This window comes from Garra rufa, chromosome 21, assembly GCF_049309525.1.
Source record: "Garra rufa chromosome 21, GarRuf1.0, whole genome shotgun sequence".
Lineage (NCBI taxonomy): Eukaryota > Metazoa > Chordata > Actinopteri > Cypriniformes > Cyprinidae > Garra > Garra rufa.
The window spans coordinates 4,145,595-4,164,429 of record NC_133381.1 but is presented as its reverse complement, the minus strand read 5'-3'; the positions used below and the strand labels follow the sequence as shown (position 1 = coordinate 4,164,429).

The window sequence follows — 18,835 nt, the reverse complement described above, 5'->3', positions numbered from 1 at the left end:
ATCTATTTAGTTTTTACAAATTTTTTATTTCTTCATTTAGAACTTACACTAAAGTACTTAATTAATATTCTATTTTAATTAATTTATAAATAAGCATTATATGATTTTTTTAGTTCATTTTTATTATTTCATATTTTAGTACATCAAGCTAAACTAAATGAAAATGAAAAATATTTTATTTTAGATATTTATATTTCATTTCAGCTACTGTTTATTTTATTTCAAGTTTATTTTTTATTTCTTAATTTAGAACTTACACTAAAGCACTAAATTAATTTTCTATTTTATTCAATTCATTTATAAATAAGCATGATGAATTAACATTAAATGTATTATTTTTATTTATTTATTGAATTTAAGCTTTAATTTATTTTAACAAAAATGTTTTTAGTGTTTTTAGTTTTAGTTCATGATCATTTGGAAATATATTTTATTTCAGTTACCATTTATTTTATCCCAAGTAACTTAATTTTTTGTATTTATTTAATTTTAACTTTTATGGGTTTTATTCTGTCTGTTTGTCCTGAGCCACTGTTATTTTAGTATAAACTATTAGCTTTTGCTTATATTTACATTTTTTTTGAGTAGTCGTTGTTTCTTTTTGTCATTTTATTAGTCTGTATAGTTATTTTATTAATTATTTGTATTTTTTTTGTTTAGTTTTTTTGTCTTTCTAATTCATTTATTTTATTTGTATATTTCCCATTGTAATTTTAATTTTAGTTAGTTTTAATAATTGTCTGTTGTGTTTTTCTATTTTATATCTATTTCAATATAGTTTTTTTTATTTATGTATTTCAAGTCTATTTTTCTGTCTACTTTATCCAATGAATTAATTAATTTATTTCTCTAATAATTTTGAAATTACTCTATTTATTTTTCTAATTCATTTATTCATTTATTTTGTTTTTTATATTTCTCATTGTCATTTTAATTTAAGTTAAAGTTTTAATTTTGTTGTTTTCCTTTTTTATATATGTGACCCTGGACCACAAAACCAGTCATAAGGTTAAATTTAACAAAACTGAGATTTATACATCATATGAAAGGTCGATAAATAAGCTTTCTATTGATGTATGGTTTGTTAGGATAGGATAATATTTGGCTGAGATACATCTATTTGAAATCAGAAATCTGAGGATGCAAAAAAATCAAAAAGACTGAGAAAATCACCTTTAAAGTTGTCCAAATTAGGTTCTTAACAATGCATATTACTAATCAAAAATTACATTTTGATATGTTTACAGTAGGAATTTTACAAAAAATCTTCATGGAACATGAACTTTACTTAATTTCTTAATGATTTTTGGCATAAAAGAAAAATCTAAAATTTTGACCCATGCAATGTATTTTTGGCTATTGCAACAAATATACCCCAGCGACTTAAGACTGGTTTTGTGGTCCAGGGTCACATATATTTCGATATAGTTTTTTATTTATTATTCAAGTATTTCAAGTCTTTCTTTCGGTCTACTGTATCTAATTTATTTATTTATTTATTTATTTATTTATTTATTTATCTAATATTTTTCTAATTTTTCTGTTTTATTTCAGTTACAATTTATTTTATTTCAAGTAGCGTTTTTAATTGTTTTTATTGTCTATTCAGTTTTTTTCTATTCAATTCAATTTTATTTTATTAATTTATAAATAAGCATTATAAATTAATATTAAATGTATTGTTTTTTAATTTATTGAATTTCAAATGTAATTTATTTTAACAACAAATGTTTTTAGTGTTTTTAATTTTAGTTCATGATAACTTTGGATATATATATATATATATATATTTTTTTTTTTTTTTTTTTTTACTTTTCTGGGTTTTATTCTGCCATATGATATAAAAAATGGGCTTTTATTGGTTTTATTTATAAAAATGTTTTTAGTGTTTTTAGTCGTAGTTAATGATAACAACACTGATCTGTGAGTATTTTTCTTAGTGGGAAACTAACCTGCCAGTGACATTAAAAGTATTTTAACACTTCAGTGTTAAGCTTAAATGTCCTGAGCATTACAAGAAGACATTATAAATATACTGTGCATCCCATCAGAAGCAAACAGCTGATTTGATCTAGTGTGGTGTCACTTTCCAAAGTCTGTCCGGAGGGAATGAGGTTGAGTCTTTTGTCCAGATGGAGCACCGACAGCCAAATGCTCTCACATAGCCTCAGAGTCTGGCTCATAGAGATGTCCCACTTTAAATCAGCTGTTTTCATCCAACTATGGAGGATTTTCCCATTTGAACTGCTCCAATCTGTCCTTCATTTTCTGTGTTGGCATTAATATTCTAAACATGAAAATAAAGCTCAGTGTTGATCTTGACTGACGTACCTGATGAACAGCATCTAATAGATTGTGCTCAATAGTAATTGTGTTGAAATGATCTGGAGTTTGGTGTAAACAGGACTTCATGTTGTATTAAAAGCACGCAGAACTGCAAGAATCACAAGCATGTTTGGAAAGATAACATCAGTTCATTCTGCTTCCGAAAGCGGCAGAAAGCACAATCGTATCTCATAATGGAAAAAGTGTGGTTTAAATGCTGATGAAACTAGAAAATGAAGCACTCACCTGCCATGACATTGATTTTGAATGAAAGAATGTTAGAAAATACTTGGCGTTTGTCCATTGTTCATATTAGTTCACCTCTTTTGAAGTTATAGACAGGTAACTGAGCCTATTCACTTTCATAATGCTTGTTCTTGGTCTTGAATGTTATTTAAAGACTCTTTTTTTTTTCTTTTTTTTTTCATGACCTAAACTGAAATTAAATTCACTTTAAGGCCATTTTCTCTCACAAATTGCTAAATTTCACAAATAATAGCAATTATTTTTTGTAAATGGTGTCATTTTAGTATCATTGAGATACTATTACAGTTTTTATAAACATTTTTAAGTATTTGAATTGATTAGTTCACATCTATTTATTTTTAGATTTTCCATTGTCATTTTAATTATAGTTCGTTTTAATAATTTTGTTGTTTTTCTTTTTTTATATCTATTTACATTTAGTTTTTATTTATTATTATGTGAAGTCTTTCTGTCTGTCTACTGTATCTAATAAATCAATTATTATTTATCTTTCTAATTCATTTATTTTATTGTATTTTTTATTTTTATTTAAAGCCAAATGTGGCCTGAACCTGTTTTTGTTCATCTTCACATCTCTGAGGTCTTTTAAGATACTATTATATATATCATATTATATATTTCATTAATATTTTGAATCAAATTATATTTTCAATTCATATTTTCCTGTTATTTTAAATTTAAAGTTTTAATACACTTTTTTCACATCTATGTTTATATAGTATTTTCTACTGTATATCATTTTAAAATATATTTATTTATTTTTCTGATTTATTGATTATTTTTCTAATTTATTTATTTATTTTCTGATTTATTTTTTCTAATTTATTTATTTATTTTTCTAATTTATTTGCTTTTTATTTTAGGTCAAATGTGACCTGGACATTTTTTTGTTTATTTTCTCTCTGAGAATTATTGAGATACTATTATACATTTTAAATAATATTTTATATCAGGTTTTATTTTTATATTTTTCTTTTGTCATTTTAATTTTTAGCATTTCAGTCCAAGTTGACTTCATTTATTGATTGATTTATTTGTCTAATTTTCTTTATTTAATTACTGATTTATTTTTTATTTTTCTAATTTATTTATTTATTATCTTTCTAATTTATTTATTCAAATTATTATTTTTTTTTGTGACTTGGACATTTTGTTGTTCATCTTCACATCTCTGAGAATGATTGAGATACTATTATAGATTTTATTAATATTATAAATCAATTTTTATTTTTATATTTTTCTTTGTTATTTTTTTTTATTTATTTTAGTTAAAGTTTACAGTTATGTCGATACAGTTTTTTTCTACTCTTATTTAATTTTTCTGATTTATTTTTTTTATTTTTATTAATTCATTAATTTATTTATTATCTTTCTAATTTTTTATTCATATTATTGTTTTTTTATTATTATTGTTATTTAAGGTCAAATGTGACCTGCACATTTTTTTGTTCATCTTCACTTCTCTGAGAATTATTGAGCTACTATTATATATTTTATTATTTGTTATTTTGATTTTAATTAAAGTTTTGATAATCTTGTATTTTTTTTTATCTATGTCGATACAGGTTTTTGTACTATTTTTCTAATGAATGAATGAATTAATTTATTTGTTTATTTATTATCTTTCTAATTTATTCATATTGTTGTTTTTTTATTTAGGTTCAAATGTACCATGGACATGCTTTTGTTTATCTTTGCATCTCTGAGAATTATTGAGATACTATTATAGATTTTATTAATATTTTAAATCAGTTTTTATTTTTTATATTTTCCGTTGTCCTTTTAATTTTAGTTAAAGTCAATACAGTTTTTTTTCTGCTGTATCTAATTCTTCTGATTTATTTAGAATTTTTCTAATATATTTATTGATTTATTTTGTTTTTAAAATGTGATCTGGACTTGTTTTCGTTCATCTTCACATCTCCGAGTGTGAACTCAACAGGAAGTGAGGTCATACGAGTCGAATGGTGTATTTGGCAGCATATCACAGGCTCTGCTCTTGCCCTTTTATATAAGAGAATCAATTATGATTCAGTCGAGTATTCCAGCAAAACTTTAGCATGTCATTTCTCATGTCAGTTTGTGAAAGCAGCAGTGAGTAACATCACAATAATATTCATCCGAGTGACTCAATCTTCAGAGACCAGATGGTATTGAATAAAACGTTGCTAATTGTGACGGACTCTGGAGAGATCACAGGACGCCTAAATTACATTTAACTATTGGATTCAGTGTCTGTGCACATAGATATTGATACTGGCTCAAACAAAAGCACTTCCAGGTCACATTCCCCTCAGAATATCTAACATTTTTTATGTACATTACCAGTCAAGATTTTCCATGTTTAAAGAAGTCTCTTCTGCTCATCAAGCCTGCATTAATTTGATTCAAAGTACAGCAAAAATTCTGAAATATTTTTACTATTTAAAATAGCTGCTTTCTATGTGAATATATTTAAAAATGTAATTTATTCCTGTGATTTAAAAGCTGAATTTTTAGCACCATTACTCCAGTCTTCAGTCTCACATGATCCTCCAGAAATCATCCTAATATTCTGATTTGCTGCTCAAAAACATTTTATTATAAATACTTGAATACTTTAAATTGATCAACAGTGATAATAAAAACCTTTGTTTAATTGCAAAAAATAATCACTGAAGATTTCTATTCCAGATAAATACTGTTCTTCTAAACTTTCTATTCATCAAAGAAACCTAAAAAAATCAATAATATTGTTTTCGACATAATAATATTAATAATAATAATAATAATAATAATAATAATTAATAATAAAAAAATTTTGAGCAGCAGATGAGAATTTTAGAATGATTTCTGAAGGAGCATGTGACTGGAGTAATGATGCTAAAAATTCATCTTTGATCACAGAAATAAATTACTTTTTAAAATATATTCAAATAGAAAACAGTTATTTTAAATAGTAAAAATATTTCAGAATTTTACTTTTTTTTTCTGTATTTTGGATCAAATAAATGCAGGCTTGGTGAGCAGAAGAGACTTCTTTAAAAAACACTGAAGTCTTACTGTTCAAAAACTTTTGACTGTAGTGTATATGCACATTATAGGAATTAAAAATTACTCGATTTTTAAGGCAAAATGTAATTTCTTACCTCATTTATTTTATTTTATTTTTGTTTTTTTTTATTTTTGTTTTTTTTATTTTTTTTTTATTTGGAAAGAAATGACAAAAATCAATACTTTTATTAAGCAAGGATGCTTTAAATTGATCAAAAGTGATGATAAAGACATTTATAATGTTACAAAAGATTTCTATTTTTAGATAAATGCTGTTCTTCTAAACTTTCTATTCATCAAAGAAACCTAAAAAAAAAATATGTAGCTGTTTTCAACATAATAACAACTGTTTTTGAGCAGCAAATCAGAATATCAGAATGATTACTGGAGGGTCATGTGACTGGAGTAATGATGTTAAAAATTCAGCTTTGAAATCACAGGAATAAATTACATTTTAAAATGTAATCAAATAGAAAACAGTTATTTTAAAGAATAAAATTATTTCAGAATTTTACTGGTTTTTTTCTGTATTTTAGATCAAATAAATGCAGGCTTGGTGAGCAGAAGAGACTTCTTTAAAAAACACTGAAGTCTTAATGTTCAAAACTTTTGACTATACTGTATGCACATTATAGGAATGAAATTACTTGATTTTTAATGCAAAATATAATTTCTTACCTCATTTATTATTTTATTATATTATTTTATTATTATTATTATATATTTTTTTTGGAAATAAATTACAAAAAGTTATACTTTTGTTTAGCACGGATGCTTCAAATTGGTCAAAAGTGATGATAAAGACATTTGTAATGTAAAAAAAGATTGCAATTTCAGATAAATGTTTCTATTCATCAAACAAACCTGAAAAAATTCTCAGCTGTTTTCAACGTGATAATAATAAGAAGAAATGTTTTTTGTGCAGCAAATCAGAATATTAGAATGATTTCTGAGTGATCATGTGACTGACTAACAATGCTAAAAATTCTGCTTTGAAATCACAGGAATAAATTACATTTTTAAACATATTCAAATAGTAAACAGTCATTCTAAATAGTAAAAATATTTTAACATTTTTTACATACTTTGGATCAAATACATGCAGGCTTGGTGAGCAGAAAAGACTTTAAAAAACATTAAAATCTTACTGTTCAAAAACCTTTGACTGGTAGTGCATATGCACATTATAGGAATGAAATTACTTGATTTTTAAGGCAAAATATAATTTCTTACTTTGGAAAGAAATTACAAAAAATTATAAATTAATAAAAATGTATATAATATCAAAATTATTATTTATTATCATTATAGAATTATAGAATTAATTTTTAATACAAAATATAATTTCTCAAAAAAACGTCTTTCTTTTTGGGATGAAATATGGCTTAGACTCTGTTCTGGAGAGATTTTGTGAGATTTACAAAACAAGATGACAATCTTGCCAATCAATGAAAGCAATGAAAGCAAACCCGACAGTTTTTCCCGTCCATAAAATCAGCACAGAATTCCAGGACAGGCGCCTCTGGCCAGTTGTAATATAATAGCATCATGTATTGTTATGCAAAGCCAGCTTGTATTTGAATCAATACATGCGTTTCTATATTTAGCAGCACTGCAGGCCAGATTGTCGCCAGCGAGAGTCGAGCAAATCATGACAGTCACTTACAAGCGGCTCCATTATTGAATATTGTAGCAGCTTTGTGAGTTTCTGTGGATGGAGCGTCAATAGAGTGCGGTTTGCTCTGCTGAACTAACAGATATTTGATCATGTAGTCTCAATGGATTTTCAGCGCGCGCACAAGCAGGAGCCTGCGCTCGCTGGCGACGTCTTCTGCAAGCTGATTTCAAGGGTGCCTGGTGCCTGTCTTCAGATTGCTTTCGCCCAACTCCCCGTCACAGACCACCTCCATCCCCTGTTGCCATGGCGCTGGTGAAGCTCCCGCCACCAGAACGCGGATTTTCATAGATGAACCGGGCTGACTGAGAGATGCTTTCATTATTCAGACAGCCTTGGCACACTGCGCACTTGCAATTAGCATAAATATATCATAGTCATATAATGGGGAAACTGTATCAAAAAAATAGTAACTGCGTTGCATTGCATGTAGTTGCATGCATGCAGGGGCTGTAAACATGTCCAGAAAATGCACTCATTTGCATTGTATCATTGTGATATTATTTTCACTTCCTGTTTTTGAGCAGTAAGATTTCTCTTTGGCTCACCAATCCTGCATTTATTTGATCCAAAATACAGAAAAAAAACTGTAAAATTTTGAAATATTTGTACTATTTAGAATGCCTGTTTACTATTTGAAAATATTTAAAAATGTAATGTATTCCTGATTTCAAAGCTGAATTTTTAGCATGATTTTTTCCCTCAAAAATTGTATTAATTAAAATTAAAAATAAAATAAAAGAGGTAAGAAATTATATTTTCCCTTAATAATCAAGTAATTCCATTACTATAATGTGCATATAAAAATTTCATTTATTCCTGTGATTTTAAAGCTGAATTTTTAGCATTATTAATCCTTCAGAAACCATTCTAATATTCTGATTTGCTGCTCCAAAAGCAGTTATTATTATTATTATTATTATTATTATTATGTTTAAAACTGCCTAGTAGATTTTTTAGGTTTCTTTGATGAATTGAAAGTTCAGAAGAACAGCATTCAGACTTAGAATGTCTGTTTACTATTTGAAAATATTTAAAAATGTAATTTATTCCTGTGATTTCAAAGCTGATTTTTAGCATGATTTTTTCTCTCAAAAATTGTATTAATTAAAATTAAAAATAAAATAAAATAAAAGAGGTAAGAAATTATATTTTCCCTTAATAATCAAGTAATTCCATTACTATAATGTGCATATAAAAATTCATTTATTCCTGTGATTTTAAAGCTGAATTTTTAGCATTATTACTCCTTCAGAAACCATTCTAATATTCTGATTTGCTGCTTCAAAAGCAGTTGTTATTATTATTATTATTATTATTATTATTATTATTATTATTATTATTATTATTATTATGTTTAAAACAGCCTAGTAGATTTTTTAAGTTTCTTTGATGAATTGAAAGTTCAGAAGAACAGCATTCAGACTTAGAATGACTGTTTACTATTTAAAAATAGAAAAAAAATGAATTTATTCCTGTGATTTTAAAGCTGAATTTTTAACATGATTTTTTCTTTCCAAAAAAAATTAAATCATAAAAAAATGAGGTAAGAAATTATATTTTGCCTTAATAATCAAGTAATTTCCTTACTATAATGTGCATATACACTACCAGCTTTTGACAATTTTAATGTTTATTAAAGAAGTCTCTTCTGCTCACCAAGCCTGCATTTATTTGATCCAAAGTACAGCAAAAACAGTACAGCTCTGAACTATTTTTACAATTTAGAATGACTGTTTTCTATTGGAATAGATTTAAAAATGTAATTTATTCCTGTGATTTCAAAGCAGAATTTTTAGCACCATTACTCCTTCAGAAATCATTCTAATATTCTGATTTGCTGTCCAAAAACATTTTTAATATTATTAATAATAAAAGACAAAGAACTTATAAAAATCAATACTTTTATTAAGCAAGGATGCTTTAAATTGATCAAAAGTGATGATAAAGACATTTAAAGTGTTATAAAAAATTTCAATTTTAATGCCTTATGTCCTTCTGATCTTTCAATTCATCAAAGCAACCTGAAAAAAATTCTACTCCGCTGTTTTCAACATGGTTTCTCATCAGCGTCATTTCCACGTGATTTAATTTCAAAGTTGAGTTGGGAATGACCTCGTGGCCTAGTGAATATTAAAGGGAGTCTTGTTTCTTGTCCTGTGTTAGTGTTTTAGGTCAAAGCTCTGAACAAATGACATCTTGGTTGTCTTTATATAATCTCCTGGAGTCTGCCGTCCTCCCGTGTTCACAGAAGTGTGTCACGCACACAAAAGTGTGTCAGCGAGGCCTTGGGCCTTGGGATCGCTGCCCATCCAAACTGTCTATGAACACAAATATTATTCAGAAATAACAAAAATAAATTGATTTTGGTGATTCTGGGTTGAGTGGGAGATCTTATAAAATGAGAGTAGTTAAAATGTCTGTCTGTTGGTACCAGAGGTTGCGTTAGACTTTAACTTTGTCAGTCATTTTGACGGACAGGGTTGTAAAAATTTTGTCATAATCCATTATTACCTGTCATTTTAATTTTCATATTTAAATTATTGTATTATTATCCGTTTATTATTATTATTCTCAAAATGAATCGCATTTTTGAGGGCCTAAACATGCCCGAAAACTCATGAATCTTTGCACACACATCAGTCCTGGTGAAAATTTACATCTGATATGGTTTGCAGAAGTGGGTGTGGCAAAATGGCTCCATAGCGCCACCTTTACACGCTCAGCGGTGTGCGTGCACGCTTCTGGTACAAGGGGATGAGTACATTATCTGAAATTTTTTGTTGAAAGTGAACTACTCCTTTAAACATTATAACTGATATCTGTGCTTTTTTCCAGAGAAACTGTTTGCCTAGGTGGCAGCAATTCAGGTGATTCGTTCAGAACCCTGATTCATTCAGGAGTCAGTGAATCATTCATTCAACCGATTTGTTCAAAAGCACTAATTCATTTAGGAATGAAAATGGCTGTTTATGAGTGAGTCATTGAATCATTTACTCAACCGATTCGCTGGATTATCACGAAACTGTGATTTTCTCAGACACACTATGTGTTTGTTTAGAACTATTTTCACTGATGAAACAAAAACAGACAGAGTATCTTGTGATATTGTGCCTAACATGTAGGTTACTCAATATTAACATCTTGTTTATCAAAATGTTGTATGAAAGAAATGTCGCAATAGCACTGTTTGTGGCCTTGCTTAAATATGGCTCATATTTAAATATTGTAGGCTACTTCTGTGTTTTGTTTTTATGTTTAGGCTACATTATTTATTTATGAGCTCATTAAACAGCATGCAGAAAGAAATGAAAGGAATTAGACAAATGTGGTTTAGTTTTTGGAGCGTGATGTCACATTACAGGACACCATCACATATTAACTTCCTATGTGCTGCAAATGTTACAAGTTGTTTGTGGAGCATATGAGGACATTCAGGTTTTCCCATCATAAAAAAGTTCTATTTTTATCCTCCAATCACTGCCGTGTGTTGCATAAATGAGTATAAAGAGCAAATGCCTCTTTGTTTTGTTCCAGCTCAGTTGTAGCTCAGTCATGCCAGCAGAATGCCGTCAGCTTTGGTTTCTGCTGCAGCTGTCAGAAAGCATATCTATCAGCGTGTCCATTACACACTGCAGACGCAAATAATGCGTCGCTCTGGCCCTGCATCATTTCCTTACAAAGAAACTTCTTCGATTGTTTCTTTGATCTAGATCTGCATGTGTAAATTTGTCATTATGTTTTATGTCTGTTTAATTATTTACTCTCGATGTTCCGTCAGTGTTTTCTCTGTCAACATTTCCTCGTGTGACGTCTTAATGGCTTTTGTGATATTTAACATAATATTGATTCGGTTCAACAGCATGAAATTGTCTTTGTGAGCTGTGGCATAAAATCTGCCTCTCCCTCTGTCCTTTCAGGAAACAGATCTATTGGACATCACCTACATCAAAGATGCAAGAACAGGAAAATGCACCAAAACACCAAAGGTAAGACTGGTGTATTCACTGCATCCTGCTATTATAAAACAAACACATCTGGGCCCAAACAATATGGTAGCCAATGCGAGTTCACCCACACTCATGGATCTTAAGTCTAAGATTCCATAAAGAACCTTAAATATCTGAAGAACCTTTCTGTTTCACAAAAGATTCTTTGTGGCGAAAGAAGGTTCTTCAGATTCTAAAAAGGTAAGACTGATTGGTTCTTTGTGGAACAAAAATCACTTGAAGAACCTTTTAAAGCACCTTTATATTTAAAGGATAACTATTGCCAAAATGCAACCTGGGCTGTTTTTTTTTTTTTTACTGTAAACGAGACAAACTTATATCTAAAAGCATAATTACGACAAACGAGCCGCTTTTGAGATTGACCGTGATTTCGATTTGTGGTCAATGGCCGGTGAATGGGAGTACTAGGGGCATAACTTTGAGCGCATCAAATTCGATATTTTTACAACACTAAGAAGGCTCGACACACCATGAAACTTTGCTCGAAGTATCGCCTGGGTCTCTACACATGAACTCCAGCATTGAGAACATTGTTTGCGTACACAGAGTTTACTAAAAAGAAAGGTTTTGAACAACTCACTTACACTGTTTGGGTTTCCGCTCGCAGCCGTCTTGCCAGTCAAGAAGTGTCGATCTCCGAATGCGAATGGACTCCATAGGACGAAATATTAGGCTTATATGAGGCTCTTTTTACAACTAGAAGGTTAATATTGTTTTTCACTTGCGACAAAACAACGAATTAGCCGTGCATTTATATGGAAATATGCTTTAGGAGCTATCCATCTTTACTCTCGTTGCATTCAGAGATCGACACCTCTTGACGTGAGCGGAAACTCAAACAGTGAAAGTGAGTTGTTCAAAAGCTTTCTTTTTAGTAAACTCTGTGTACACAAACAATGTTCTCAATGCTGGAGTTCATGTGTAAAGACCCAGGCGATACTTTGAGCAAAGTTTCATGGTGTGTCGAGCCTTCTTAGTGTTGTAAAAATATTGATTTTGATGCGCAAATATTAATATTGCAAACTGGTGTTATAATATTATTTTGATGTATTGTGGTCATTATAAACACTTGATTGTGCTGTTTACTGCAGGTTCTAGATATAATAGAGTGTTTTCGTGGTGCACCATTATTTGGCGGCACAGAATGTAAACAATGCCACTGAGCCGAATGGAACTCGCAAATTTAGCTGATGATTTCTGCTGAAAATGGTCAGTTATTGTCATGTTTTGGGCTGTACTAATCGGTTGGACCTGGAAAACATTTGGAGTAATATAGACTGCCAAAAGTTATAACAAATCAAGGAGAAGAGTACAAAAGACTGTCTGAGGAAAGAAGGCGTTTGTGGGTGGTCAAACTGAACCAGGATTTCCAGGGCAAGAATCTGGACAACATTCGTGTTTGTTCATTTCCGGTCAGGTACACTCTTAAAAATAAAGGTTCTTCACAATGCCATAGAGGAACCTTTTTGTCTAAATGGTTCCATGAAGAACCTTTAACATCCGAAGAACCTTTCTGTTTCACGAAAGCTTCTTTTTGGAGAAAGAAGGTTCTTCAGATTATAAAAAGGTAAGAAAGAAATGGTTCTTCAAAGAACCTTTGACTGAATGCCTCTTTGTGGAACCAAAATCGCTTTAAGAACCTTTTAAAGCACCTTTATTTTTAAGAGTGTAGGCCTACCAAAGATCATTACTGAACACCATAACTGGTGTTATAATAATATGTTGATGTATTGTTATTATAAACACTTGATTGTGCCATTTACTGCAAGTTCTAGACATAATAGGGTGTTTTCGTGGCGCACCATCAATTGGCGGCACAGAATGTAAACAATGCCACTGAGCCGAATGGAACTCGCAAATGTAGCTGATTATTGCTGCTGAAAATGGTCAATTATTGTCATGTTTTGGGGTGAACTAATCGGTCGGACTGGGACCGATTTTTCTTAAAACAAGTAAAATTATCTGCCAGTGGGGTAAGTAAAATACTCTTGTTCTAAGAATATTTTACTTAGCCCACTGGCAGATAATTTTACTTGTTTTAAGCAAAATTGACTACTTATAATTAAATCCCCCCCCCTTGGAAACAAGACTAAATATCTTACATAATTTTGCTTATCTAGTAAATGCATCTTAATTTACAATTTTTTTTTTTTTTTTTGATATTTTGACATGAAACAAGACAAAAAACTAAGACTTTTATTTGCAGTGTAGAACTCTAATAATAGTTTCGGATTAAATTGTTTACACCACCAAAAATCTTTTGTGTGGAATATTGTCTGCTGATATGAAAAGTTCAATGTATATCGTAGTAATAAATATCAATTATGGCTTTTTACATTAAACACATTAAATATTACATATATGTATGTAATATAATGTGTATTTCCATTACATGTTTAGGTCTTAAATTATACATAAGGTGGTATTAAAAATTTGTAGAAACCCTGTTGTATGAAATCTACTTGCGCGAATAATTAAATTCTCATTTGAAACATGTTTTGTTACCTGGGTCACAGTCGTGTAGCTTTGTCTGTTTATCCTTCAGAAATCCAATATTTTAGTGTTTCGATTCATCTTAGAGCTGGTTGGTTTGTCTTATGACTCACTGAGGAAATTTATGAGATGCCTGTGGACTAAATGGAATGAGAAAAACACTGGAAACGATGGGCGTCACCATTAGAGACATTGGAAACGCCAATCTATCTGTTCTCCTTCACCCGCTTGCATCCGTTTATAAGTATGTCCTTGTGTAAAGGAGGTTTAGCCATTACTACGGCAGTGTGCTCTGCTTCCCAGGCCCTATATAGGTTAATAGCACTTGTGGGTGATAAGCATCTCTCTATGAGGGTAATGGTCTGTGCAATCTGGTGTGGAATGGCCACAGGCAGACAGACATCTGCACCCACGCTATATCTGGACCGCTCTGGTCTAAATATGGAGCCCGTGGGCCACGGGTCTCCCAGGTGAACTCTTTCCTGACGCTCACGGACGTTATTTGTGTCTGTGAAATGAGAGAACGCACTGGTGCCAAACCAAACGCTGTGAAGAGTCGTGTCATGTGTTACGCCACAGCGGATGTCGACAGCACGTCTGGTTTAGCCTTGAGTTTATGCTGCGGATTCATTGATTTTGAAGTAGATGGTGCATCACAAGGATGTGAAGGGAAAACGCAAGGGTTTGTGAAAGTGGCTGATCGTGCAACCAAACCAGAATATTTTGACTTTTGCATGCGTTCTAGGTGGTCTAGATGTGGTTTCTAGTGGTTTTATATTCAGAGAGAGTTGTTTTATCTCAAAATGTAAAAAAATAAATAATTCAAAAATAATATTTTGCGATTTTTATAATTAATTTGTATTGTAATTAATATTATTATTTTTTTTTTTAAAAAATAGCTGTTTTTGTTGGATCATTGTGACTTTTAGAATTTATAAAATAGGTACAATATTTTACTATTGTATTTTTTTTATAGTTGTTAGTTTTTTTGTTTTTAGTTTTTTTTTAAGAAAATTAAGCCTTTTTGTTAGTCCAATGGCATTTTAGCTTTAATTTTCATTTACTTTACCAGTTTTATCCCAAAAAAAAAAAAAAAAAAAAAAAAATATATATATATATATATATATATATATATATATATATATATATATTAGATAAAGAAATCATTTTATATTATTATAAATTATTATTATTTATAAAATACAAAAAATATTTTTTATTATTTTTTATGGGCATTTTAGCACAAATTTTTTAAGCTGATTAACTTTATCAGTTTAATCCAAAAATTAAAATGAATAAATATATTGTAATTTTTGTAATTAATTTGTGAAATAAAAATAATAAATAAAATTATTTTATATTATTATTAATTTTTAATTTCCAAACTCATTTACTTGAAACAGTTTTATCTCAAACTGAAAATAAATAAATATATTGTAATTTTTGTAATATTTTGTACTATAGTTTATTTTTTTTATGGAGAAACTGAAGCTTTTTGTTAGTCCATTGGCATTTTACCACAAACATTTTTAATCTGATTTACTTTATCAGTTTAATCCCAAAATTAAAAGAAATAAAAATATTGTAATGTTTCATAAATAATTTAAAATAAAACTAAAGAAAGTGCATTAATATGATTTTGGCTTGTTTGTAGTATCATTTAGGTTTTTTTTGTTTATTTGTTTGTCTCTGTCTGTAATTTTACCATTTAATTTTTAAGTTTCTTGTTCAACAAAAAAAGTTTTAAAAAGTGCAGTGAAAAAATTTAAAGGCACCAGACTTTTTGATAATGAGCAACCAAAATGTAAGAAAATTTTCCAGCATCTAGTTGTGTTTTCAGTGTGGATTTTTTGTAATTTTTGCATTAATATTCAAGAACATTTACTTGAAATAGAAAAATAGGAAAATCGGTGAAAAGCATCTGTGTATATGGGTTGTTATTTGTTGATTTCTCTTCATCTTCTTGTACTGCGGTGGTCCGAGTGAATATTGCGGTCTCTCTCTCTGGGTTATAAAGCATCTTCTTCTGAGAGCGAGTGTGCTTTGACTCAGTGTGATGATTGAGAGTGATTCTGGGAAACGCAGTGTGCTGGTGTCAAAGCCAGCTGAATAAATCTTGTAGCGGCGCGTTTATATGAGGGCGTCCACGAGCCACAACAAACCGTTCATCCACCCTTGGATGTAGAGGTCGAAGCCATTTCCACAGACTGAGAATGAAACGCTGTATGAGTGTAAGAGACTGAGACGTGGACTGATGATGGATGGACTAACTCAGTACACAATAAAACATCACACATCAACTGCTGGACAAATGCTGTTCAAAGTAAAGTCTGCTCTCACCAGTGGCTTTTTTGGATAAATTATTGGTTGCTTATAGTGGGGCTGAGTGATATTAAATGTTGTCTCTATCTATCATTTAGTTAAAGTTGTAAAAATTAACCAGTATTGTGAATATCATAATAATCATTTTGGAAAAAGTATTTATAAATATATAAGAAAATGTATTTATAATATGTATATAAGCGTTGAAGTGTTTATATATTAAAGTATAGAATTATTGAATTTCTAATATAATGATTTATTATTATTATTAATAATAATAATAATAATAATAATAATAATAATAATAATAATAATAATAATAATAATAATAGTACACTTTAATAAATTATAATACGTTTATGATAATATCTTGTAAGTAAATGTATATATTTTAAAAAAGCTAAAAACATTTACTTGCATTTATCACAGGTTCAAAAATAAAATAAAATAAAATAAAATAAAATAAAATAAAATAAAATAAAATAAAATAAAATAAAATAAAATAAAACATTAACTCCATTGGCATTTTTGCATTATTTTTTAAGTTTACAATTACAATTTACTTTACAATTTTTATCCCAAAATTAAAAGAAATAAATATATTGTAATTTTTATAATTACTTTATGAAATAATTTCTTCAAGAAATCAATTATAATTTTTATTTATTTATTTATTTATTTATTTATTTTATTAATTTACGTTTAGACTTTAACATTAATTAAGTTTTTATAAGTAATTTATAAAATAAAAAAAAATAAAACATTTTATAGTATTGTTTATTTATTTTTTATGAAGAAAATGAAGCCTTGTTGTTGGTCCATTGGAATTTTAGCATTACTTTTTAAGCTCATTTATTTTACCAGTTTTATTCCCAAATTAAAATAAATTAATATATAGTAATTTTTTACAATAAATGTATAAAATACAAATGATAAAAAGTATTATTGTTATTATTATTATTATTATTATTATTATTATTATTATTATTTTATAAAGAAATGTTGGCATTTTTGTTAGATAATTGTGACATTTAGAATTTACCATTTGTTTTTAAGTTTTTATAAATAATTTATAAAATACAAAAAAACATTTTATACTATTTTTATGAGGAAAATGAAGCCTTTTGTTGGTCCATTGGCATTTTTTATTAATTTAAAACTTATTTACTTTACTAGTTTTATTCCAAAATGAAAAGAAAAATAAATAATTTATAAAATAAAAATAATAGAAAAATGTATTATTATTAAAAACAATTATTATAATAAAAAAATAGAAAATAAAAATAAATTTTTTATAAATAAAAAACAAGGCATGTTTGTAGTTTCATTGCGATTTGTTTATTTATTAGTTAGTTTGTCTGTCTATAATTTTACCATTTAATATCTAAGCACATGATATATTTGCTTAAAAATTAAATGTTTCCGACATTGATAATACATTGATCTCTAAAGGATCATGTGACATTGAAGACTGCAGTAATGATGCTGAAAATTCAGCTTTGATCAAAGAAATAAATTACATTTTACAATATATTCACATAAAAAACAGCTGTCTTAAAATTGTAATAATATTTCACAACATTACTGTTTTTATTGTATTTTAAATCAAATAAATGCAGCGTTGCTGGGCAGTAAAGACTAAATAAAGATTTTTTTGTTCATTTATTAGACTTAATTAATTAATTTACATTATATAAATACAATTGTATTGTATTTTATTTTAATGTTTTTATTTATTTATTTTTTGCTCCCCCCTTTCTTTACCTAATGGCAAGTCATCAAACTCCTCTAATCTAATCTTGTGCGTTTAGTTGGTCCCAGAGTAGCAGGTAACTCCTAATTGCAAGCTGTTGAACTAACTTTTTTTTATTAAGAATGCAACCGAAATGAGATTTTAATCACTAGTGCGCTGAGACCATGAAAAATATCCTGCTGCTTTTGTTTGCAATTGCTTTTTTATGCAAGCCATTAAAGATGTGTTGTTAATTGAAAAGAAGAAAGATGCCATTGATTTGTTGTGCGCCTGTAAAGCCAACAGATGAATACAGAAGAACTGCTCATCTTTCAGGAGTTTCTCTCTTGTTCTCCGGATCTGGGCTTCTCGTTAAAGCACAATGGCGGCCCGTTAATTACGGCATTGAAAAATGGAGAAGATAATGAGAGGGTTATGTCATAAATGTATATGATTCATATTAAAACCAATCACGTCGTCTTGAGGAGTAGTGGGTTGTTTACATGCGTCCATCTGTTGAAAAGCAACCAGAGCTTTGCTAATGGCGCTGCTGCTGGTAACGACCATATGCTTCGTTTTCATTCTGCCGTAAGAGTCTCCAAGTCAAGTCTAAGCATGTGTATTTGGCATACATGCACTATTTGTGAATCATTTTGAAGTGTGACTTTGTTGCGCCTCTTTTGTGCACAGGATTTTAGTGCAACACTATTCTTAAAACTTCAAAATGATTAAAAATAATTAAAATAAATAATCATGATCATGTATTTATACATATAAGCCTGGTTTCACAGACCGGGCTTAGACTAAGCCAGGATTAGGCCATGGCTCAATTAGGACATTCAAGTAATTATTTAATAATGTGCCATAAAAAAACATTAATGGTGTGCATCTTGAGACAAAACAAAGGCACTGATATATTTTAAGATCAGCTTAGGCTTACATTTTAGTCTGGGACTAGGTTTAAGCCTTGTCTCTGAA

At 28.9% G+C, this 18,835-nt stretch overlaps 1 protein-coding gene across 1 annotated transcript in view; it reads left to right on the top strand.

The window, feature by feature from the left end:
• The window catches only part of plcb1 (phospholipase C beta 1), a 79,653-nt gene that overhangs the window by 12,137 nt on the left and 48,681 nt on the right, over positions 1-18,835 (top strand). The window contains exon 2 of the mRNA XM_073827514.1: positions 11,221-11,289. Coding sequence (XP_073683615.1) covers positions 11,221-11,289 — 69 coding nt within the window. The remainder of the gene's footprint in view (positions 1-11,220; positions 11,290-18,835) is intronic.